This window comes from Vombatus ursinus, unplaced genomic scaffold, assembly GCF_900497805.2.
Source record: "Vombatus ursinus unplaced genomic scaffold, bare-nosed wombat genome assembly UNPS02014832.1, whole genome shotgun sequence".
NCBI classification, from domain to species: domain Eukaryota; kingdom Metazoa; phylum Chordata; class Mammalia; order Diprotodontia; family Vombatidae; genus Vombatus; species Vombatus ursinus.
In genome coordinates this window covers 39,076,688-39,103,696 of record NW_020954610.1, presented here as the reverse complement: position 1 = coordinate 39,103,696, position 27,009 = coordinate 39,076,688, and the positions used below count along the sequence as shown (strand labels likewise).

The window sequence follows — 27,009 nt, the reverse complement described above, 5'->3', positions numbered from 1 at the left end:
TAATGCAGTCTTTGGCTGCCTTACCATAGTAATACTGTTGTGGATTAGGGAGATGATGACTCTTCTGTATTCTGCCCTGGTCAGACCATTTCTGGGCACCATATTTTAGGAAGGACATTGATAACCTGGAGAGTGCCCACGTTGGGTAACCAGAACGGTGAAGGACGCCTAGATCACACCACAGAAGAGGCGATTCTTCTTTAGGTGTGAGTTGAATGAGATGGACCTTTAGGTCTCTTCCATCCCTGACACTGTATGATTCTGTGACTTTATTCTATAGGCAATGGAGGTCAGCTGAAGAGTTTTCAGTAGGAGGTTATGTGAGATAAATCCCTGATATTAGTTTATTTCTTAGGATTTGTCTTTTCTCATAGAGGGAAACAGCAAAATTTTATCCAAATACTCAGACAGAGATCTTGGATCATATTGATTTGGATGTTCCCTCCAGTAATGTAGTTGGCAATCTAGCCATGCCTGCCTATCCTGTGTGCCTCTTGTCTGCGTGGGCCATCTTGTTGAATGTTCCCCATAGAAGTTCCACTCCACGTGCTGGCAGCCTTCCTCATTCTCTCCTAACATCATGAGGATACCAGTGGAGGAGTCAGGCTATTTGTTCAATTGTTCTCTCTCACCTTTGCCATGTGACCAGCCCATCTTCTCTTCCCAGATGCCTTGCTTAATGCTTATGATCAGAAGATAATTGAAAAAGGTTATCTTTCATTATTATATCTTTTAAGAAATCTTAAATTATTTTGAGGTGTGGATAAAAAACACTTTGTTGGAAGAAAAACTCTAAGGCAGTATTTTGCTCCACTGAATCAAGTACTTTTTCATAATCAACAAATAATAAGCACCTAGGATCATATATCTTTTACATCTTTCAGTCAGTTGGCTTGACATTTCAATAAATCTCTTCTTCACCCCAGAGACCTGTATGGACTTTCTGACTTATGGTTTACTCTAAAATCTTGAACTATTCTGGAAAGAAACAGGTTTGGAGTTGTTAAACGAGATGACCCCCTTCTCATAGGACCTTTACCAGATGAATAAATTCCAGGAATGTCAGAGGGCAATTTCCCTCCAGATCATGGCTTAGTCTGTTGCTGATCCTCTAAATGTAGGACTGTGAACTCAATCCTCTTCTCCTCAAGGGTCTGACATTGTCCAGGGACTTCCACTACCCCTAACTTCTCTTTCTAGAAGGCTGGGCCCCTGAACTTTCCAGAAAATTGAGATTTTTCTCTTGAGAAACTCCTACCACTTGGCCATATGTTTCCATTCTTCTGGAACCATGTAGCTGAGAGTATGTGTAGATACATTATGCCTCTGTTGATATCTCTTTATGACATGGTTCAGGAATTTGAGGTCCAGGAACTTTTATTATTCCATGGATTGCTGCCATGTTTTGATGCTGCTGCCGCTACACAGATGCCATCTCTGAGGATTGTAGGGGGAAAGAAAGGAAGGAGGAGTTGGTTGATTGGTCCTTAAGGAGACTGTGCATGTGTATGGGATCCTGGGATCAAAGTCCACTCTCTGGGTACCAAAGGCTCTGATCTTTGAATCTCTGTAATCACCTGTCTCTGCATCTCTCTGAAAAAGAGGCCATTGTGAGACTGTCATCTTTCTTTTATAGGCCTAATAAAAAGGGTGGCCCTTATACACAGATGCCTAAGGCAACCAAATTATCTCCAATCATCTTCACTGATTAACTTATCCTCAGTGAGTTGTGACTGGGTTGACAAGTCTTCTAGACCCAGGAAATGCCCTTAATCTTCTCATCAGGGTGCCAATGGACTTGTCTACACTTCATAGGAAGATATTTTTGTTGTTGAGTCATTTCAGTTGTGTCCGCCCCATTCAGAACTTTCTTGGCAAATATGCTAGAGTGGTTTGCCATTTCTTTCTCCAGCCTGTTTTACAGATGAGGAAACTGAGACAAACTGGGTTAAGTGACTTGCCCAGGATCACACAGCTAGTAGGTATCTGAGGACAGATTTGAACTCAGGAAGACTAATTTTCCTGACCCCAGGCCTGACACTCTCTACACTGTGCCCCAAAGCTGCCCTACAAGAATATAATCAAAAGTCTAAAACAATGTGTCCTTTCCCTTTTCCCTCTGTCAGAGATCTCTCTACTTTTACTGAGTTAAACTTTTCAAAGCCTTCCTGTCTCTTCCCCATCTTAGAGAAGTGATTTGTTTAAGGATTACCCTATTTTTCCCAGGTCTTCATCAGCTTAGTCTTCATCAGTGCCTACAGTCAAGATAAAATAATCTTTCCCTTTCCCTTCTTATTCCCAGCCCCTCCTCCAAAGTTACTTGCTTTAATTTGTTTTCCTTTATTGGGTTTTGCACAACACTCCTAATCATTGTTTTTCTTTGAACTTAAGAGAAAAGACATTTTTTGCTCTACATAGAATGTAAATTCTTAGTTTCCTTATTTATTTATTATTTTAAAGTTGTGTTGCCTTGTTAAAAAGAAGTTTTGTGCCAGTTTACATTTATGTGGCTTAATGAATCAAGTTCAGATTTCTTGTTACTGGTGTCCAGTGTATTTTCTGTACTTATAGTGGCTTGTCTGGTCTATGGAAAATTTTCTCTATCAAGTCCTCAAATATGTCTAGTTGTTTTTTCTTTTTAGTAATTTTTGAGGTTCCACCTTAATCCCATGTTTATACTTCTTGTCATGTCTTCCAAATCAGTTCTTTTGCTTAGTTGTTTTTTCAAGCATACTACTTTGGTTTGCTCTTCAATTTGATTTTTATTTTCTGTTGACCTTTCATCAGTTTTCTTGATTTTATTATTTGCCACTTTCATAGATGTTTTTAGACCTTGGAGGGTGTTTGGAGCTCCTCCAGTTGTTGCTTTCTCTTTTGGTGTTTAAAAAAAACTGCTTTCAAGTCCTGCTTTAACTTCTTTAATATGCTTTGATTTCTCCATGGAAACTTCTTCCAGCCTGACCATTAATTGTTCAATTAGGGTTTTACTGCAGAATTTCTTTACTGAGTTTCTTTTATTTACTCCTTATTTTTCTGTTCTACGATAGAAGCAGAGAAAATGGCCATGGTGTGAACTGAAGATGCTCTGCCAGAAGGGACCCTTTTGTCTGATTTGGGGATGGGGTATAAGTTGCACTCTCCCTATGGTTTGGGTTAATAAGGGGAGAAGGGAGTATAGGGAGTCTCAGATTTTTTTTTGGAAAAAAAATGTCAATGCTTTTTTATCTTTTTTAAAACATAGCCATTTCAAATCTCTTTACCTGTAAATTGAACTCTCCACTATGACAAAGAAAAACATCTGAGCAAAAATATCCAAGATGTTTTCTGCATTTGACAAGATAGGCATTATTTTGCCATAGTAATCTTCCAACTTTCTGTCATGAGAGAGGATAGATATATTTCATTTTTGTTCTCTTGGACCTTTATTGATTTTACCATTACTCAGAGTTTGATTTCCTCTTTGTGACTTTTTCACTTACTGTGTTACATTATGTGTATTATCTTCTTGGTTCCACTTATTTTGTTTTACAATCAGTTCACATAAATCTTCCCATGTTTTTTTCTGAATTCTTCATATTTGTAATTGCTTATTGCACAATATTACTTCATTATATTCATAATACAGTAGAAAGAACTTTAGGTCTTTAGGGAGACAAGGGACCTTGTTTTGATGCTTCTTGCTTATGGAACCTTGGACAGGACACTTAATCACCTTTGGCCTCAGTTTTCTCATCTGTCCCTTGCAACTCTAGATCTATGATCCTGTCAGTCTCTGGATGTATAATAGTATTTAAGGACTATTCCTTGATCTATGGGCCCCCATTTTGTCTCCAATTCTTTGCTACCCCAAAAGTGCTGCTTTAGTCTTTGTTTCTGTCTTTTACTTCTGTGGGGAATATTCATAGTAGGATTTCTGAACCAAAGGATATGAATGAGTCAATCACTTCTGTAGCATAATTCCAAACTGAAAACCCAGAAATTCTGGGCCATTTCATAGCTCTTTCAGCAGCATATCACTGTGGCTGTCTTACTACAGTCTTACTCCAACATTGATTATTCTTATCTTTTGTTATCTCTGTCAATTAGTGTGATGTGAGATGAAGCCTCAAACATGTATTAATTTGTATTTCTCTTATAGTTAATAATTTAGAGTATGTTTTCGTGTGGTCATTTATAACTTGCAATTCTTTTGAGAATTTGGACTGCTTATCTATTGGGAGATGGCTCTTGGCATATACATTTTTGTCAATGTTTTGGTTATTTCTCCTCAGCTTTTGGACTGAATAGAAATAATAATAGCTAATAGCTAGCATTTATATATCACTTTAAGATTTGCAAAGCACTTTACAAATATTAATTCTCATTTGATCCTCACAACAACCCTGCAAGGTAGGTGCTACTATTATCTCCATTTTATACCTGAAGAAGACAAAGGTTATGTGGTTTGCCCAGGATAACATAGCTAGTAAGTGTCTGAAGTTTTATTTAAACTCAGGTCTGCCTAATTCTAGATCCAACCCCATATCTTCTGCTCTGCCTTGATGTCTCTAAACAATACTGGGGAGGTGATTTTTTTTTTGGAGGATGTGGGGAATGGACTGGGATGGAATCAAAACAAGGATGGCCTGAGCCTCTTCATATCTCCAAGGAATGCAGGTTTGGGTCATAGGTTAGGTCGTAGCCCTCAGCACCTCCCTTCGGTTGGACTGTGGAACACTCTGTCTGTTCCCCTTATCTCTTCTGAATTTTCTTTAGTGTCTTGTTCTTATTTGCCTATCTTTCCTCTTCTTTTATTGATTTTTGACTCCAACTCTGGAGATGTCATATATCCTTTATTTTATCTTATTAAGTCACTCTGAAGAGTCTTGAAATAGATACATTTTCAGTTTGGGTTTTTTATTCTTTCTGATGACCACACTTCAGTTTCTCTTACAACATAATGTTTATTCATCATGTTGGAATTTTTTTGGCTTATTTATTTCTTCAAGTTGACTTATTTTCTCTGAGATAATTTTCCTTGGGAGCATTTTTTCAAAATAAAATTTGTTGTCCTTTTATTTTGTTTGAGGGCATCTGGTTCCTCCTCACTGAAGAAGACTTTTCAAGATAGGAATAGCATTTTTCTGAAATATGATTCCTTTGACAGATCATAAATACTTTTAGATATTGTGTTTCCATCAGAAGATAGTCATCAATGCTGCCATTTGATTGGCTGTGATTGACCAAAGTGAAATCCATTTCATCTTGACTCCTCTGCATTTTCTTTATGTTTATTTCTTCCTTTTCAACATAAACTTGACCAAATAGTTCATTAATGATGGGTATCAACATACACCTACTTTAATTTGTGGAGCAGTCTGACATCTTAAAATGCCAGCTGGTAAATTTTTTCAAGAGAATGTTTTCTTTTCCTATTTGAGAATACAATGAAAAGCCCAATATCATATCCCTTAATAGTAGGATAAAGACTCAAGATAGTCAGCGTCTGGGCGACTAGAGATAAAAATGGCCAGATAAGAAGCTGAGAGGAAAGATCAGAAAGTCTAGACTTCAGGAAGCCTCAGACCTAAGGGAGCCAAAGGTCAAAGGAACCTTATGGTTCCAGTCTCTAGAACTGAATGCAAAGAACTGGGATATAAGAGAATGGTGTCACAGAACCAAGAACAAGAGAATGCCTAGGACAGTACAGCCGTAAATACTGTGTGTTGCCTGGCCTTGAATAAATGGAAAGCTTTTCTAATTCTACTGTGATGCCACCTCCACCTTTCCCTATGGTTAGGGGCTCCAAGCATTTAAATAAGTGTATACTTTCCATTTTTAGTCAGAAACATTGACAATAGTGGGCATACAGATGTTCATCCAATGGTTCAGGGCTCTATCTCATTCTTAGATTTGAGGAGGTGATTTGCCCCTGGAGGTGGAGGGACAGGGTTTTCCATCACATACATGTATACCTCAGGATTACAGTCTTCTAGGCTAGGATCTCTTATGGAGCCAGTATGAGTTCTAAAGGTCATCTTCTCCAACATTGCTATTTCATAGAGAAATGAAATAAAAATGAATGAATGGAATTTACTCTCCCCCTGAGAAAGGCAAAAGGGAAACAAAAGAGGCAAAAGAAGCTATTGTTTTTCATTATTAAAATTTCACTTTCCATTGTTATTAAAAACAAATATGGTTTTCTCTTTTTTTAGCTACACATTGGATCTAAATTAAGTAATTTTGGGGGTTGTCAGATGATAGTTGAAATCAGTGGAGTGCCTACTTTAATAGAAACGTTTTACTGACCTTTTTGCTAGGTCATTTATTTTTCTTATGCATAACTCCTGTTTTTCCAGCCTTGGAAATCAGAAGCACATGAACAGATGGAGCAACCTTATGTAAACAAAGAAGTTGTGGAAAGACGTAGTTTACCCCGGCTGAATAATGACACATTTGACTCTGGGATTATTGAACGGTATTTTTAATATTTGTATTTATTTACATAGAGCATGAACCTTAAAGGTAGGACTTGTTCAAGAGGTCAGTAAACTTGTGGTCAAGTCTTTTCTTTTGTACACATCTGTGATTTCAGTAGTGTAAGGAACTTCCTGTGTGAAAGTTTCTCCATAGATAAGGATCAGCAATTTATAGTTTCATGGAGTTGCTTATGGTAGGCTTTAAATAGTAATATAAAATAGAGAATGAACATAATTATCTAAATGATATCCCCTGAGACTTGCTGTGATTGAACAACTACTCTCCCTTATTTCAACCTGATAATGAATCTTTGTAAATTTAACTTGATTGGTTGGTCTTTGGGCAATAGGTATACAATTCATAAACAGCCCATAATCTTTAGCCCTTGATGCCTGCCCTATTGGCATGGTTTTCAAGACCTCAGGGTTATCTCCAAACCATAATGAAACATCAGAAGAGTATTTTTGAGTGGAGATGAAAAGGAAATACAGAAAAACATGAGTTATGGTCATGCCACATAATATGTAAATATTACACTAATTTTTATGGTATTTTAATAACAACAAAAACAGTAAGCATATATTGAGTGTCTACTGAGTACAGATCATTATGTGTTTGTAGAGGGAAAATATATTTAGATAAGATGAGGATCTCTCCTTCATGAACTTTTTAATTTACTAGGGGGACACAGCGCATAGATAACCATAATACACAATACATGTGCCAAGCATATTAGAAAGGAGGGGATGGATATGTCAGGTATTATGTAACCAGAATCAATAGGACTTAGCAAACTTTTTGTGTATGAAAGTATTTTCCTCTCTATTGTTCAGTCATTTCAGTTGTGTCTGATTCTTTGCGACCCCATTTAGGAGTTTCTTGGCAAAGATGCTGGTGTGGTTTGCCATTTCCTTCTCCAGCTCATTTTACAGAGGAGGAACTGAACAGGGTTAAGTGACTAGCCCAGGGTCACATAGCTAGTAAGTGTCTGAGGTCAAATTTGAACTCAGGTCATCCTGACTTCAGGGCCAATGCTGTGTCTACTACGCCACGTAGCTGCCCCATTTTCCTCTCTATATAAAATTTTCTAACATTTTCTCCAATATAGTCATTTTTAAAATAGTTATTAAATTCTCCTTCAAATGAGTGTTTTATGTTATGACATTTTAAAAGTGGCAATCTGACTTGTTTTTCCGGAAATTGTCCTTTTGTTTTCAGGGACACTGGATTGCCCAGAAGAGGTTTTGGAGCTCTCTTTTCTCGACACCCACCAGATCATCGTAAAATGTTAGTAATTTACTAAAAATGTAATCAGTAATAGAAAATATCACGTAATGAGTCAGGGAAATTTGATTTCCTGAAGTATGTACAATGGGTCAGAGAACAAAAAAAAATTCTTAAGTACCCTTTGTTATATCTGCCAATCTTATGTTCTTTAATATAATGTTATTTTGCCCATTAATAAGTATGACACCTATTTTGATATGGTTAATATTATATGACAATTATTATATAATAATACATTGACTAAATTAATATGCTTTTTCCCATTTTTTAAAGCAAAGAAATTGTGAAAATAATGTACCTTTGGTGACTAAAGGTATCTTGAGGTAATCTAATTTAGTGAGTGTAGTCCTAAATGAATTTTAAAAAAAATCCATAATGATGGATGTATCAGTGATGTAGAAGAAAATGAAATACATCAAAAACTAAGGTATCCAAAGCAGCCTGTGCATTATGAAGGAACATCATAAACATGTATTATTAGCTAACGTTTTTACTTCAAGCGTAGTAGGGATCTGTGAACTAAACAATAATATGTACTTGATCTGACTGAGGCTTTATCTGATAATATTTGTTAACTAAGAGATCAGTAACAAGTCATTTAATCTCTCCTTAGATATGGAAACTAAGGAAGGTAGCAATACCTGTGCTAGCTACCTCACAGGGCTGTTGTGAGCAAAACAATTTTCAGTACTATATAAATGTGAATTATTAAGGAGCAAGCTACTTGGGAAAATGGTCAAAATAATATTATCCCATTCCCATCTCTCTGACCATGGTGCTCCAAGGGTGGGAAACCTGCAGCTTCAAGGCCACATGTGGCCCTCTAGGTCCTCAAGTATGGTGCTTTGACTGAATCCAAACTTCATAGAACAAATCCCCTTGATAAAAGGATTTATTCTGTAAAACCTGGACTCAGTCAAAACGCCAAACCCAAGGACCTAGAAGGCCACATGTGGTCTGGAGGCCACAGATTCCCCACCTTGGTTAGACAGATTACAATCCAATGCTAGGGATATAGATTCTAGGGATTATAGCCCCATTGGGTCTGCTGAGGCCCTGGTACAGTGTCCATAAGTATACTGTCATTGTTGTTCAGTTGTTTCAGTCGTGTCTAACTTTTCATGACCCCAGTTAGGGTTTTCTTGGCAAAGATCGTGTATTGGTTTACCATTTCCTTCTCTAGCTCATTTTACAGATGAGGAAACTGAAGCAAACAGGGTTAAGTGACTTGCCCAGGGTCATACAACTACCAAGTGTCTGAGGCTGGATTTGAACTCATAAGGTTGAGTCTTTCTGATTCCAAGCCCAGTACTCTATCCATTACACCACCTAGGTGCCTTTCCACAAGTATGATACCTATCTTAATATAGTTAATATTACATGATAATTATTACATAATGATACATTGATTAATATATTTCTTTCAGGTACAGTTCTGATTGTGGCTTTCAGAGCCCAAATAAACCAAACTAAATCACCAAGAGATAACTGATGCCCCAGATATGAGCCAAAACCATACCAGTTTTTTATCTCCAGTTAATATTCTATAGACCACAGATGATCTTGGATAATTTCATTCCCTCCTTGGATGTCCTATAGGCAGATGAGGATTAGTTGAATGAATTGGATGTGTATGTCAAGGAGAATAAGAGTCTCACTGGAAACAGGTTAGCTGTCTTCAAATATTTGAAGGCTTATGACTTAGGATTAACTCTGTTCTGTTTGGCCCCAGAGGGGAGAACCAGGAAAAAAGCATAGACTTTGTCAAATGGCAAATTGATGATTCAAGCCAGGGGGGAAAATAACTTCCTAGACATTGGAGGTGCTTAAGAGTAGAACAGTTGTTTCTTTAGCTTCCCAAAACTAGAGGCTTTCAAGAAGAATCAAGATGACTACTTCTTAGGGATGTTATAGTGAGTATGGGTTGAACTAGATGACCTGTGAAGTCCCTTTGACCTCTGATATTCTGTGATTCTGGCTGTGACTCTAGTGTAAAAATACTTCACAGATAATGGGTAAGTGGTGTGGTTAGTTTTTATATTTGACATAACAATTGAAAACACATAGTTATAAAAGTCTTTCCCAATTCCATCTTTTTGGATGAATGGTCTATTAGGAAATAAGACTTTATTGATTAAAATGGTTGGTTAGAACCATTTGTTTGTTTAATTTAATTCATGCCTTTATTAAAGGCATAAACACTCTGTTTTAGTTAGAATACATATAACAGAATACGTATACCATTTTGGAAATCCACTGAAATATACTATTTTAGAATATTCTCTCTTGAATATCAACTATTCTTTTGCTTCTTGCCAACTGTACAGCAGTTAAAACTAAATGTCAATGGGAAAAAGGCAATGAATAAAAATGAGTTTGTTCAATGGTCCAGAATGATGTGTTTCCAGTTATTCTGGAAAACTATAATTATAATGTGACCATAATCCTCATGTTAACTCTTTTGGTGTAACAATATAAATGTATAACTTTGTCATAATGGAGACCTTTATCAGAGAGTATTTAACTTAAATTTCAGAATCTATCAAATTAATTATAATTACATTTGGTAATTTGTTTCTTTTTCCTTTTTCTTTGTTCTTTTTTTTTATATGAGGCAATTGGGGTTAAGTGACTTGCCCAGAGTCACAGCTAGTGAGTGTTATGTGTCTGAGGTTGGATTTGAACTCAGATCCTCCTGACTCCAGGGCCAGTGCTCTATCCACTGTACCACCTACCTGCCCCTCTTTTTCTCTATACTATAACCTTGGACATACTCAATTTTGGACCATTTTTATGAAGGTAATGCTGCTTTTCCTTATAAATAGGCTTCAAAAATTCATAGAGGAAAAAGAAAGTCTTAATGAAAAACTTTTGTAATCAGAGATCTGGGTTTGTTGGCTCTGTCTGAGCCAAGCATTGATTCACCTTAAAGTGGTAATTCTTGTCACTTACCTAACAGAGAAATAGTTGGAATACCTAGTGCTTTACATTTTTACAGAGGGCTTTCACAGACCGTTATAGTCCATTTTGTAGTTGGAAGAATTCACCTGGATTGTTATAGTAAATGACTTTATTTAGAACTGATCCTTACATGATATGCTCCCTGTCCTGCTCACTTTCCTTTGGCCACAGCCCAGTTTGGTAATGTTCTTCCTAAAATGGCAGCTGAACACAATACTTCAAATGTGATCCAACCAGAACAGAATACAGAGGACAGTCACTGTGCAACCTAGACACTATACAGCATGTAATCATAAAATCTCTTCAACATTATGCTATGCTGTTGACTCATTGAGCCAGCAGACTAGATCTTTTTCATATAATCCTAATCCAAGTCGGTCTATCTGACGCTGTACTCGTACAGGAAATATTTTGAATCCAAGAATAGGACTTTACATTAAATTTCATTCTATTAGATTTGGCCCATTATTCTAGTCTTTTGAGACCTTTCTGAACACTACCTTCTCGTTTAGCATTCTGGCTTTGGGTCATTTGTATATCTGCAACTTATATCATCTGTGCCTTCATCCAAATATGCATCTGTAATACCTTTGCCAAGTCATGGAAAAAATACTAAACAAGTTCTAGAAATGTTTTGTAAGCAATGCCATCCTTTCTATTTCAAAGAAATGGATGCCAAGAAATAAAAAATGCCGTTATTATTTCCTTCCTCCTTAACAGTCAGAAGCGTTAGCACATATGGCATGAGTGCAGCTATGCACTGAGTTCCTAGTCTAGGTTGAAACTCAACATTAAAATCAAGAGAGGAAGAAATTGAGTTACTCACTTTTCAGCACTTGATTGAAAACTTCAGGTACTCCATTTGAGACTTATATCTAAGTTTAATATGTAGCTATAATTAATAGTAACATGATTTACTCTTCATGTTTGTTCATTCAATTGGTTCTGAATAGCCCTAACTAATATTATCCAGCCTACATCTTGCCATCACCATAAAGCCAGCATGAAACACTGGTAAATGCTAAAATTGTAGCTTATGTGTTTGCACTTCCCCTGTCTCTAAGTCTAGTTCTGTTCACAAAGAAAATTAATTTAATTTGGAAGAAGCCATGCTGACACCAAGTGACCCTTTTCTTTACTTTCTAAAATCTTGTATATCTTCCCTCTAATAATATATTCAAGAATTTTATCAGTATTGAAGTCAAGCTCAATGGCTTAGAGCTTTGAGTATTCTACCCTTTTCCTTTCTTGAAAACTGAGACATTTTCCCATTTCTAACTTTCTGACCTCTCTACTACTTGCCATAATTTTTCAAGGATCACTGAAAGTTGCTCTACAATCATATCCATCAATCAATTACTTTAGTAGCCTGGGATGTAATGCTTCCTGGATTGGTACCTTGAATTTGTCTTGGGCAACTAGATGCTCTCTTGTCCCTTCTTAACTTACTTTTTTATAGCTCCCTGATAACCATTTTTATTCTATCTTTTCTAGTCTGAAGATAATTTTCTTTTACAAAAAAAGCAAAATAAAAGGTGAATAGTTCTGCCTTCTCACCATAATCTGTTATTATCATCTATGTATCGAGATCAGGGGAATCGTAGAATCTAAAAGCTGGAAAGGACCTCAGAGACATCAGTTTTATTATCTTTTTTTAAGCCTTCTTTTCTGCAACATAGCTCTTCCCCTCTAAAAATCCCCTTTTTGTGTGCATTTATCACCAGCTTAAGTTGATTTTGAGCTTTATTACACTTATCTGCAATTACTTATCATTTCTGCCACCTTCAAAATGACACATAGAACACTTTAAGGTTTTCAAATGGCATTCCTCACATTTCTGTAAAGATAAATAGTGCAAGTTTTATTATTTTCATATTACAGATGAGTACACTGAGTCTCTGGGGGTCTAAAGGACCTGCCCATAGTCATGCAGATAGTAAGTGTCTGATGAAGAATTTGTTCCATGTCATTAAAGTTTAAGTTGGTCATTGAGTTCTCTATATATTCATATTAGTCTATTTAGGCACTATCCTATTCTCTTCTTCATTGGTATCATTGGTGTTTGTAATATTAGAATGTCTTTCTTGAGAACTTCCCATCTCTCTTGGGGTGAAATCCCCCATATATTTTATGACTCAGTGAATCACATCAGAAAGTACCATAATATACTTATGATATTGAGGAGACAATTTTTGTAAGGATAAGAACTTCCCAGAACTGAAGATTTCTATGTCATTGACTTTTTAATATCATACAGTGTATCTAGTTGGCATTTATAGCTCAAATATCGCCAAAGCACTTATGCCTCACATCAATCAATCTTTCCAATAGTTTGAAGAGATCATTAACCACGATGAAGTTTCATTTGGCCTCCACATTTTTGTTATTTCTTCCCCTGTTACTCTGCCATGGTGACTGCTTAGTAGTAAGGTAATGAAAAGAATGCTAGAGTTGGACTTGATGAACTCTCTCTTCAAATCCCAGCTCAACCTGTAACTAGCTATGTGGAAACAGGCAAATCATAGCCTTCCTGAACCTCAGTTTCCTCTTCTTTAAAATGGCAGTAATGCTATTTATAATAACTACCTCACAAGGCTGTTATGAGGATCACATAAGGTCATATATGGAAAGTGCTTTGCAAACTTGAATATATTCCATAGATGTTAGCTGCTGGGTACAGATATCAATACGAGTTTACATTTGCAGAACACTTCAGACTATTCAGAGTTCTTCCATGTGCATTATCTTTTCTCATCCTCACAATTGTGTAAGGGAAATAAAGCAGGTACTATTTTCCTCATTTTAACATATAAAGAAACTGAGGCATAGATACAGATACCAACTCCATTAATTCAAAAGTATTGAAGTAACACATGGGTACAGATAATTTATTAAACCAATTAGCTTTCAGGTTTAGTGAGTGAATCCTGAAAAGGTAGGTTGCAGGATAGATAAGTTTTAAGGGAGGAAAATGTGTCAAAACCTTGGAATGGATGGCATTTAAACCTTTGGGGCAGCAAGGGATAGCATGGGCATAGTGTCAGGAATGTAGTGCGTACTTAGTAAGTTCCTGTTTGACTGAACTATAATAAGGGCTTTAGTGTAGGGGTAGATTAAATTCTGTATTATAGGGGGATATTATTGGAGAGATGGAAATGAAGATAAATTTTGTCTATTTCACAGTTTTGTTCAATGTCAGCCTTTGGTGATGTTGTTGCTGCTATTGCTATGGTTTCATTGATTTAGGGAACTCTTAGTGAAAAAACTTTCTCAAACAATGCAGATCAACAATCATCCTTTGACTTAACAGTCTTAGAGAGACCTGGAGCAGTTGTAGTTTAATGGACTCATCCCAAAGTGATATTAAAACAAAACTGGAAAAAAAAATCCATTTTTTGTATATTGTGTCTTTTCACGAATATTGGTTTATCTTTTGTAGGCAACATATGACGACATATCGTGAAGAATATGTTCCTCCCTATGATTACACGAAAGTTGTAAGTCTGAGAGAAAAGAGCTCCATTTAGTGGTTTTTTATATATTTAAAATACATATTCCTATCTAGACTAAATAATCAAGTTTTGAAAGTAAGAAGAAATTGCTAGAAATGCTATATTTACATAGTGCTATTAGCAACATGTCTGTGGAAGTTTCTAATAATTTTGAGTAATTTGAAGAATGCAAGGAAGAAAAAATTTCTGTTCCTTAAATGTACCAGCCACTTTCTTCCTTTCTTGCTTTACTGCCATTCAGAACTTAAAATTTTATGGCAAGTAAGTTTTTTTTAGCTTTCTTTCCATCCTTTCTTCTCTACATCTGTACTACATAAAAAGAAGTTGCTATATGTAGTTTGGGGAGATGTGGATTTTAAAGGCTATCTTAACACTTAAATATACTTTGTATTTTTGAAAATATATATTTATGAAAAGGGAATTTCAATATTTGTTATTTCCACTTGCAATAGGAGCACTGGTGCTGCTCATTTTCTTGATCTTTACGGTATTTGACTTCTCTATGAAGTAAAGTTTATTTTATTATAAATTAAACTCATTCCCTTGTACCTTATCTCCCTGAGTCATACAAACTACCTTGTAATGATTGGGGTAACAGCAAACTCAGCTGGTAAATGGAGAACACACAAAGTAGTATGGAGGTCCAGTAGCCTAAGGTCTGGTTAGACAGCTCAGGTTTTAGACAGGTCATAGTGGCATTTGGGACTCAGGTAGGATTTGTTCTGATGGGCAAAATTTAAGACACGTCTCTCAGACGAAAGAGATATCAGCCAGGGATACGGGACACACACCAGAGGGAGCTCTCAGTGAGTTTGTTGCTCTAACAGGGCATAAAGGCATCTGCCACTCTTTTATCCTTGACATTCTTTTCAAACTGATCCTATCCCTGAATATAAACAATTTAGACTGTGAAAGGACCAGGTCCTCAGGGAGGCCCTGAGGTTTAGCGCCTTGACTGAGAGGAGAAGTTGTAGAAAGCTTAAATGGAGAAGTTTTGGAAGGATCTCTATGGGGAGTAGGATAGAGAATCAATTTGGTAGGAGTAAGAGAATTGTGTTGCTGAAGTGGGCCCAACTGAGGATAGATAATATAAATTTGCAGTGGTTGATTATGTGATTTCCTCTAGTTCCATTTAGCAGTAAAAACCATAGAATTATGAGCTGCTGGAATTCTCTGTCTTCTAAAAGGAACGGCTAATGATTTTGTGAGCTGTCTCTTTCTTTAAATTCTATTTTATTTTCAGTTCCAAATTCTCTCCCTTCTCCTCTCCCTCTCCCACTCAAAGAGAAAGCAAGAAAAACAAAACCCATTACAAATATGTATAGTCATGCAAAACATATTTCTGCATTAGCCATATTAAAAAAAAAACAAGAAAAAGGAGGAGAAAGAAAAAAATATACTTCAGTCTGCACTGAGTTAATCAGTTCTCTGTCTGGAGGTGGATAGCATATTTCACCATGAGTCCTTTGGAATTGTGATTGGTCAGAATTACTATGTCTTTCAAAATTTATTATCTTTAAAATGTTGCTATTATTGCATAAATTGTTCTCCTGGTTCTGCTCACTTCACTTTGCATCGATTCATGCAAGTCTTCCCAGGTTTTTCTGAAACCATCTCCTTCATCATTTCTTATAGTATAATAGTATTCCATCATATTCGTATACCATAATTTGCTCAGCCATTCCTCAAATTGATGGGCATCCTATCAGTTTCCAATTCTTTGCCACTATAAAAAGAACTCTTATAGTTTTGTACATATGTGTTCTTTCTCTCTTTCATGGATCTCTTTAGCATATAGACCTAATGGAAGTGTTCTTGGGTCAAAGGGTATATACACTTTGATAACTTTGGAGGCATAGTTCCAAATTACTTTCCAGAATGGTTGGACAGCTTGTGGCCTATTTTAGTGATAACTGCATCTCTCAAAAAGTGAAGGACTGAATGAGAGGAATTGCTATTCTGGATCCAATTCTGGCCAACAAAGATGAACTGGCTGCTGGGGGGAAAATGAGGGGAGGCTTAGGGAAAGTGGCAACTCATCTTCAGAACTATGAGAGGAGTAAGAGAAAGAGAGAGACAGAGACAGAGGAAAAACTTAATTTTACAAAGCACAGTATATATGTTAATGTCTTTGAACCTCACATCAACCCTGTGAAGTCATTGCTATTATTATTCTCATTTTATAGATGAGGAAACTGAAATTTATGAAGGTTAAATTACTTGCCTAGGGTTATACAGTAATTATCAGATGCAAGATTCAGACTTGGATCCCACTGACTCTTTTTTTAACATGTTTTTAAAATTTTATTTATTTTATTCTGAACTTAAGAAATAAAATTAGCATTTCCATAACATGGTAGAGTAGAAAAAAACAACAGATGATTGTACATGAAACTGTAAATCTTTTATGTACAACTTGCTATTCCTTTTAAATGTATAATAAATTGATCATGTAACTTTTTTCCTTTTTTTCTTTCCTCCTTTCAGAATGTGTGAATGTATAAATGCCTATAATAATATAATAATGTGTTGGTAGTACTCAAAATGAGCTGAAGATAATGGGGAATGCTAAGGAAAATAACCCATAAAGTCTTTTATGGATGTTTTCAAAGCAATATTGGGGAAAAATTAGAATAAAAAAGGATAGGACTGCTGCTTAAGGTAGATGGAGTGAGGATAATGGATGATGGAGAGGAGACAGAACTATTCAACTCTTACTTTAGCTGTTTTTTCTGCCAAGTGAATGGCTATTTTTTTTTCTGGAAATTTTTAGAGTATTCTTTTTCCTGTATGGGTTGGACTAAACAACATCTGCCCTAGTTCACCCCACTCCCTCATCACCTCTGGTCTGGACTGAGGCCTTCAAATTGGTATCTCTGTCTTCATTCTTTCCCCTCTTCCATGTGGCTTCCAGATTGATATTCCTGAAGAACACAGGTCTGACCATGTTCCTTCTCTGCTTAAGAAAATTCAGTAGCTTCCCATTGAAGTAGCTCAAAAGAAACATGAGATGTGCAAATTTAGAGAATCTGCCTCCAATGTTCACATGGACTGTTGGTATCCGACTTGTCGCAGAGCATTCTGGGCTCATATTGGTCTGATCAGCCACAGTTGGACACACTGTAACTTGACTCTAACATAATTTTGGTCATCTTTGAGAACAAAGGACAACAACCAGCTTCCAATTACCTTTAGAATAAAGCCCCTCACAATCTGGTCCCAATCTGTCTTTCCATACTGAATTCGTATTACTCTCCATTACACATGCTAAGCTCTAGCCAAATCATCCGACTTACTGTATTCACTATACACAGTGATCCACCTCAAACCTCTGGTCCTTTGCCTCTCATATGAAGAATGCTGGTCTTTTTCATCTCTGACTCCAAATCCCTAGTTCCCTTCTAGTCCCACCACATGAGGCCTTTCTGGTCACCCCATCTCCCATTTGTCAATGCTCCTCTGTGAAATTGCTTTATATTTATCTGCGAATATGTTGTTTCCCCTCAGAATGCAAAATCCTGGGAAGCAGGTACCATTTCATTTTTGTTTTTGTATTCTCAGCAGCTAGGACAGTGTCTGGCACATAGTTGATACTTAATAAATGCTTATCAAAATGAAGTCCACCTCTGAGACCAATAACCTATGAGCATAGACTTGCTAATTCTTTCCTTTAGCCTAGATCAACAAATGTAGTATGTAAAGTAATTTAGAGTGGGACAGTGGCTGCAGTTGTGGAGACCTGAACGTGTATGGGAAAATGAGTCTATCCTTTGCTTTCACCTACATGCTCATTTCTACTTTGAGGGTTCTGAGTACATGTACTAATAGAAACCCAAAGCCAAACGTTTTCTTAGAGTTTTCATTGCCAATAGTCTTAGTTGTTAGCAATGAGCATGAGAAGAGACCTATGGGCTAGGATTGTTCATCAAAGATGTATATCAAGGATTCTGCCCATTCCTAGTAGGAAAATAATAGTTATTTATATTTGTCTTATACTGTTGCATTTAAAATTGCTGGGTTTCCTTTGCTAAGTCATTTCCACCTTGTTAGAATTACAGTTCAGTGTGTAAGGGGATGTAGTGGTAGGTAGATGTTGGATAAGTACTCAGAGAAGCTTGCAGAAGCTCAGTTGTGATAATCCTGTTTTTCCCTACCATCTCCCTCAGTGATGTTGGATTGGGCTCTGGATGTTGTACATCCATAGAGGACAACAGAAACACCACAAGAGAATTGACTCTCCCTATCCTCCTCCAGTCCCAAGGTTTTGTATATTTTCATGGTTAGGCCTGATACTGCTTGGGAACCAGGACATAGGGTGCATCTGAGAGGGAATCTGAGGTACAGTGCAGATACAGCCTTAGATAAATCTATCTAATTCATCAAAATTGAGTTCAGTGCTTGTCATCAGAGGCAGTTATCAGGGTAGTAGGCACCTTTATGACAGATCGTGACATCCACCGAGTTAGTCAAGTGTGATTTCTGAAAGCCACCACCACATCATCTCTCACAAGAGCTATCATCTTCCCTACCTTGGGAGAGTCATGAACACTATTCAATTCATGTCAATAAACAGATATAAAGTACCTACTACGTGCCAGGCACTGTGCTTGGTGCTCGGATACCTAGAAAAATAAATGAGACAATCCTCGAGGATTGTCCTCAAGGATCTTATGTTCTTTTATCTTTTCTCTCCTCTATTGTTGCCCAGTGGAGAAAGACTACTTATTAGTACCTCTTCTGAAGGGTAACCCATACCTTTTCTAGGCCCTGCCTGTCTTTTTGGCTAGATGAAAAGGAGTCCAGGTGTCAAGGTCCGTTCTATTACAACCCCTGCTCTGGGGCAAGCTGGATTATGGAGGAATAACATTCCTATGAGGATAAGAGGGTAACATTTTCTTCTGCCCTTTGTTGGAGCAGTAAGCTCACTGGGATCTATTAGGGAAACTTTTTTCTTTTTTAATTTTATATTGACATTCTTTAACAATGAGCCTTCTCCCATATTTTACTTATGTTCTAAGAGTTGCATGAACTTAGCATCTTTTATTTTTAGCAGTAGTTTTATCTTAGCAGATTATACCCAGCAGTTCACAGTCTTATGGGTCTACTGAAAACAAAAGAGTAATTTATTAAGCATACAGAATTAAATCATACATTAATCACATAGGGAAATTTTAGCTGAAAGACAAATACATAAATCATTGTTCATCAAAATAGCAATTAGTTCAATTAGAGAACTTTGCATAGGGAGTTTAGCTTTAACAACTTCTAATAGTGATTCAGAACCCATAAGGGAGATAAACAGGGTTAAGGTTCATGAGTGGGAGAAGATATATGTGCACACATAATATTGAGAATGGAAGTCTCCCTCATTAGGTTGTAAATTCCTTGAGGACAAGGACAGTTTTTCTTTTGTTGTATCCCCTCTTACATAGTAGGTGCTCAATAAATTCTTATTCTAGGAAGGGAGGCCACTAGGTTCAGGAATGACCTCTGATAAAATATTATAGAGTAGTAAACATACCTTTCCCAGGGTCCTTTTGGGCTATTCTTGATGCAAAATCTTGAAGTATCTAGGCAGAAGAAGTGAAATAATATTTGAAGCTCCCAGTTCTCAGAAAGAGTAAGAATTGTGGAGAATAGTGAGAAGGAGGGAGAACAAATGACCTCTATAGTCTTCTCCAGCTAGACCAAAAAACCCCCACAAATAAACAAGGCTACCCCTATCATGTGGCTCTGCCCCTCATTTTTCAAACTATAAAAATACATAGATATTTTTAGTACTCCATTTCCCCCCAAGATTGGATTGTGTAGCAGTGTTCTTTGTCCTACATAGCTATTTCTGTACCACCTTAGGCTCGCAAGCATTTGTTTTTCTATATAAGCAAGATGTACAAAAGATCGTTGTAGATGTTGTACACTTATACAATGAACTATAGAGGTCAAATATTCAAAGGGCAGAAGAACTTACTATCCAGGAAATAAAGGAGAAGGTCTATGTTGTAGAGACCCTGCCAGATTCTGATGCATGGGAACTCGTGGTCAGTGCTAGCCTTACTCGTAGAGGAGCAAAAAAGCATTAGCATGTCCAAAGAAAATTGAACAAAGCACATTGAGCACCGTCTGATTCTAGCTTATACTTCAGTGGTTTATCTTGATGTCAAAGACTTTTAGTCTCACTCACCTTGGGGCATGCCTTTTTGCTCACCTCTTTTTCCATTGCTTTAATTCCCAGCATCCTCTTCTGGCCTTTTCAGTTCAGCATTTTGTAGGCTAGTTACCAACTCTGGCTTATTGCATAATGCTTCTGGCCCCAAACTGCATGGGAACTTTCCAAGTGTGGCCTTCCCTTGTTCCTCAACCAGAGTAGATTCAACATTGTGTCATGGAATGGGTTCAGTCTCAACCTATGATGAGTACTAGCCCTAGCCGTGGGAAATAGCATGTCAACAAACTAGGAAAACTTGATCTTGATTATACTGCTAGACAGAGAAAAGTTGACTCGAACCTTGAAAACAAGTATCAGTGACCTAGCACTTGATACGAATTGAGGGATATCTTACATTGCTTCTTAAACTGTGGATCATGACCCCATATGGGGTCATGAAAAATTTGGCAACAGTAAAAGGTTTCTGAACACAATGACCAAAAATTAATCAAAAATCAAATGTGTAATGAATTCAAGGTGTTTCTGGCAGGGCTTCCCCATGTTGCATCATGCAGCCTCACTGCAGCCTTGGTACTGAACACACGTGCACTTTGGACAGCGCATGCCCTCGCACCACACAAAGCCAACAAATGCTGCCTAAATGTGAAAAGGGATCACAAATGGAAAAAAGTTTAATAAACCCTGTATAGAGGATTATGTTGTTATCAGTCTTACAGTCAACAAGCATTTGTTAAATTCTTACTATGTGCCGGGTATGCAGAGCAAGGAAGAAACATAGTCTTTGTGCTGGGTCTAATTGAGGAGACAACATACAAGTAACTATGTATATACAAGAAACGTACAGTATAAATGGAAGGTAATCTCCAAAGGAAAGTACTAGCAAGCAGGGAAAACTGGCAAGAGGTTGGATTTGAGCTCTGTAGAAGGAATCCAGGAAAGCCAAGAGGTGGGAATGAGGAGGGACAGCATTCCAAGACCGATGGGACAACCAGTAGCAAGGCATAGAGCGAAGAGCTGGGAGGCAGTATTGTGCGCTAGGAATAACAAGAAGGGTTTCAGTGTCTCTGGATTGTTGTATGCATGTGAAGCAGAGTGAAGTATAAGAAGACTGGAAAAGTAAGGAGGGGCCAGGTTGTGAAAGGTTTTAAATGTCAAACAGAGGGTTTTTATATTTTGTACTGCAGATAATAAGAAGCCCCTGGAGTTTATTGAGTTAAGGGCATGACACGGTCAGTCTTGCACTTTAGGAAGATCGTTTTGGCAGCTGAGTGGAGGATAGGCTAGAGTTGGAAGAGACTTGAGATGGGGAGATCAACCAGAAGGCTCTTGCATCTATTATCATATTCATTCAACCTTCTTGCTAAGTGCCTAATGTGGCTATGAAATAAATTAGTACCTCAATGCATTCTGGATACTAAGTAGGGTACAGTAAAACCAAAAAAGGTCCTTTACCTCATTCAGATATACTCTATTATTTGTTTCTGCCCAGGTTATCCCTATTGAGATTGAAGTCAAATGTATAACTGACAGAAATCTAAAAGCTCTATAGCCCAAGCAAGGAAGCTACCTCAGTAACCAAAGTCCATCTTGTGTGCCTTCATAAATATGTTGAGATACACACATATATGTCTTCTGTTGACATATATGTTGACTATTGCTTTTTAAATTTAAAAAATTTACATTTGGAGCAGTGAGGTGGCACAGTGCACTGGCCCTGGAGTCAGAAGAACCTGAGTTCAAATGCTACCTCAGACACTTGATACTAGCTGTGTGACCCTAGGCAAGTCACTTAACTACAATTGCCTCACACAAAAACAAAAAAAAATTACATTTAATTTTTATTTTATTTTTCTCAATTGCATGTAAACAAAAAAATTTAACATTCATTTTTGAAAAATTTTGAGTTTTAAATTCTCTCCCTCACCCACTTCCTTCCCTGTCCTTGAGAAGGCAGACAATTTGATTTAGATTATACATGTGCAATGATGCAAAACATATTTCCATATTAGCCATTGCAAAAAAAAGACCAAAAAACCCAAACCCCACCAAGAATAATAAAAAAAGTAAAAAAATAGGCTTTAATCTACAATCAGACTCCATGAGTTCTTTTTCTGGAGGTAGATAGCGTTTTTCATCATGAGTCTTTCAGAATTTTGACTGTTACTTCAAACTTTGACCACTGGTCTTGCTCTGTTTGCCAGTGTTCCTACCCTCTAGATTTCTTTTTACTGTAAATTTGGTCTTCTTACCACTTATCTTATTTTGAAGTCTGCTCCTCTGCACCCCTCCTCCATTTCTATCCATTAAGTAGTATTTGACCTGCTGCATACTCTTATTCTGGCTTGCCTACCTATTTCTGACCTTCACTATCTGAATTTTCCCATTGTGGGCTACTTACCTGATTACAGAAGTCCAACTTTACTTTGGCCACTTGTTAGATGGTGCATTGTACTGTTCACCTGGAAAATGAGCTGGATAAGGAAATGGCAAACCATTCTAGTATCTTTGCCAAGAAAACCCCAAATGAATGACAGAGTCAGATACAACTGAAAAATGACTGAACTGTTATTCAGAACAGACTCACCATGGGTCACTCTACACTATTTCTCTGCCTGTTGTATTTTCTATTTTACACTCATCCACACTCCATATTTCATAGTCCTGACTGACTCCTTATCCTGTAATCCTTGATATCACCCACAGCCCCAGTGCCTCCAGTGCCTTTCCACTTTTGTTCATAGTGTATAGAGTACTGGACTTGTGTCAGGAAGACCTGGGTTCCAATCCTACCTAAGACACTTACTAGCTATGTGACCCCTGGGAAAATCACTTGACTTCCTTCTGCCTCCATTTCCTCATTTCTAAAATGATGGAGTTGGAGGTAGGGTCAAAGACTCCTTCAAGCTCTAGTTAGGTAATTCTGTAGTCTTGTGATCTGATTATATCTTATAAATAATAATGGTTTTCTATTGTTTACAACATAAATGATAACTTTAGTCTGGTATTCCAACTCCTCTGTTTTTCCAACCTCTTACCCCAAACCGAACTAATCTATTTGTGTCTGTATCTATCCCTTGTCTTGCTCTTTCTCACCTCTGTACCTATCCATATATTTCCTGTCTTTCTAGACTTGAATTCAAAGACTCTTTTTCCATGAAGTCTTTACTGCCCAATCCAACTTATAATGATTGTCTTTTTCTTATGGCTATCAGATCAAATAAACTCATGTATGGAAAGGCTTTGTGAACCTTAAAATGCCACATAAAAGAATCAGCAAGAATTTATTAAGCTCTTACTATGTGCCGGGCATTGTGTTAAGATCTGGGGACACAAAGTAAAAGCAAAAACAGTCCCTGCCCTCAGTGAGCTATTATCATTGTTATTTTAGTCAACACATATGTTGCTAGTACACCAAAATTTTAACCTGCACATCAGGCGGGGCTGTGGTGTAAAGAGACACTAGGGGGCAGTAGAGGGTTAGGTGTGGTACAAATTATGTGCATTATACTACAAGCCAATTATCTGATCTGAGGATACTTGGACTGGAAAGGCTTCAAGTATAGTTATAATTTATTTAACTCATAAGTAGTATAAAGTGACATCCTGGGAGCAGAAGGGGTTAGCCTGGTGGACAAATTGTGACAGAAATCAAGGAAGGAGCAATTAGGCAGCTCTAGAACCCCTGACCTCTCCCTTCTCTATGGATGGAAAACTAGAAGCAAATGCAGCTAGTACAACTGAGGTGATGATGATGATGATGATGAAAACCAAACAATTTACATTTAGGTGAAGCTTTGAGGTAGGCCCTGAGACTAGAGCTGACCACAATTCTCATCATCACTTGCTTCCACAGCATTGCAAGTTGTGTACACAGGACAAGAGCACCAGGAGCCCCAAACTTTGTCCCATTCACCCCAACACCATAATGATGGCACAATGGAATGAGACTCCAAACAATGTCTTGGGTGTCATTACCCCTATGCCTCTTACCTTCTACTGTTCACTCCCTAAATATTTATCTATAGATTTTTTTCTTATTATATTTGGGCTGGTCTCTGCTTATTACAAAACTCCCCACATGTGAAAGGTCTTCCTACTTTCAAAACAACTAAATATTCTCATGGAAATGCCAGTGCATTTCCCAGAGCAGGGGAAGAGGGTACCTACCCCCCACCTCAGTACATACACATACACTTTGTACTTTCTCTCTCTATCTCTGTCTCTGTCTCTCCTCTATCTTTGTCTCTCTCCCCTACATGGAATTCTGTGCTCTAAGTAATAAGAAACTAGGCAATTAATCCAGATAGTCTAGACATTTAACTCTCTGTAGGATCACTGTAGGAAAGGGGTGCTATTTTAAAGACCCTTCTTACACCATCTCCCATGATGCTATAAAAAAGCAGTCAAGGGAGTAGATAAGGTAGCAAACTGCAATTTAAAAATGAGGCTATAATTCAGATTGCTAAACTTCTCAAGTGATTCCTTTCACTGAAATGAAGATCTAGTGTTTTTTGGATTATGTATCCAACCCAAGGGTTATTTACTATACAAGAAAGAATAAAACAGGCAAGATAGAGCAGGTCTTATGTAAAGTTTACAAAGGCCAAATGGTCTTTGTAATCTGAAGAAAACAAACAAACAAACCACTTTTCAGTTTATTTATATGATGCAAGAGAAGCCAAGAACTAAATAAAATTTAGGAAGCTGTGTAGCTTTTCACTTTGATAGTGACTTCTCTTTTTCTTGAAGACTGGCACATCCTTAGACATGATGCTAGGGGAAAGCAGTAGCCAATCCAGTGATTCACTTCATGGAAGAGAAATCATTTTTTGATGGTCTTTGGTTGCTTTGTTTCACAGGTTGAGATTTAGCTGTTTGCTTTTAGCATCCTCCTCTTAGTTTAAAATTAGTAGTGATTGAAAGTAGCCATTAGCTTACTAGTTCAAAAGTCTAGTATAATCCAGGTTGCTTTCAGCAGCAATGTTATGAGTAACTTCTATAAAATTGATATTTCCTTTGGGATTTGGTCAATGATATGGTGTTTTGACAAATGACTTCTTAGATGTAGTACAGTCTGTGGGGAATTATCCAGACAACAGTCTTTGTTTTGCTGAGGCAAATTCCCAGGAGAAATAGCAATGTTGCTTTTTCTCTGGGGCTTGGAATTTACCATTGTCCTGGGAAACATGATTTCATTACTCCAAGAAATAAAAGCAGACCAGAAATATGACTCTTTGGAATGTATGTAGTGTGTATGAGTAAAAATGTTAAACAGTGGCTAAATAGTAATTATCCTGATCTGATTTTTATAGCCATAACTTTTATTTATTAAATTAGTTTTTTCCCAAATTACATGTAAAAACAATTTTTAACATTTGTTTTTTAAAATTTTGAGTTCCAAATTGTCTTTTTCCCACTATTCCCTTGCTGCTCCCTGAGAAGGCAAGCAATTTGACACAGACTATACATGTGCAGTTATATAAAATTATTTCCATATTAGCCATGTTATGAAAGAAAACACAGACCCCAAACCCCCCAAATCAAGAAAAACAAATAAAGAAAAAAGTATGCTTCGATTTGTATTTGAACTCTCAGTTCTTTCTCTGGAGGTGGATAGCATTTTTCATCATGAGTCCTTCAGAATTTTCCTGAATCATTTTATTACTGAGAATAGCAAAGTCATTCACAGTTGATCATTGAGCAATATTGCTGTTACTATGTACAATGTTCTCCTATTCTACTTACTTCACTTTGCATCAGTTCACATAAGTCTTTCCAGGTTTTTCTAGAAAACCTGCTTGTCGTTTCTTATAGCACAATAGTATTCCATCATAATCATGCACCACAGCTTGTTCAGCCATTCCCCAACTGAAGAGCATCCCCTCAGTTTCCAATTCTTTGCCACCACAAAAAGAGGGGCTAGAAATATTTTTATACATATAGGTCATTTTCCTTTTCCTTTGATCTCTTTGGGGTACAGACCCAGTAGTGGTATTGCTAGGGGTGCAAAGGGTATGCACAGTTTTATAACCCTTTGGGCATAGTTCCAAATTGCTCTACAGAATGGTTGAATCAGTATACAACTTCACCAATAGTTTTAGCCATAAATTTTAAATAAAGTCATTCTTTACTCTAAAATTGTTTAAGAAGATTTCACATGAAAAAAAAAAACCACACTTTATCTTTGCATAATATCCTTAACAATGAACTAGATCACTTTTCTACAAAGTGTTAGTGAGTATACTGGCCAGATTTGCCAACTAAATATTTTATTTGGAGATAAAATCTTTTAATTATTTGGTAATGAACTTTTGTCTATAACACCAATATGTTAAATAGTAGTACTGTGTCAAATGACCTATGTTCACTTCAAAAATGTTTCTCTTATTCCCATAGATTCTACCCCTCCAGGATGTTTACTCGACAGTTCACAGAAAATGCCGCTCTCAGTTCACTGATGTTGGAGGTTTTAAAAGAATAGGTATCAATTCATGGCAGGATGAGAGTGGGATTTATCCCAATGCACATGTAAGACAGATAGTCTTCCCATCAGTTAATCCTATCCTTCCTATTTTGAAATAATACACTGTATCAAAGGTACTTGTTTAGTTCCATTTCTTTTGA

General features: G+C 37.0%; 1 protein-coding gene across 3 annotated transcripts in view; it reads left to right on the top strand.

Annotated features, from left to right (window-relative positions):
- The window catches only part of CUNH9orf135 (chromosome unknown C9orf135 homolog), a 149,353-nt gene extending 122,344 nt beyond the window's left edge, over positions 1-27,009 (top strand). For 2 of the 3 annotated variants that reach the window (XM_027839163.1, XM_027839164.1), the window contains 4 exons: positions 6,339-6,457; positions 7,678-7,746; positions 14,147-14,204; positions 26,782-27,009. In XM_027839163.1, the coding sequence (XP_027694964.1) occupies positions 6,339-6,457; positions 7,678-7,746; positions 14,147-14,204; positions 26,782-26,967 (432 nt within the window). In that variant the 3' untranslated portion in view covers positions 26,968-27,009. The remainder of the gene's footprint in view (positions 1-6,338; positions 6,458-7,677; positions 7,747-14,146; positions 14,205-26,781) is intronic. The other variant, XM_027839165.1, reaches the window with a different exon arrangement.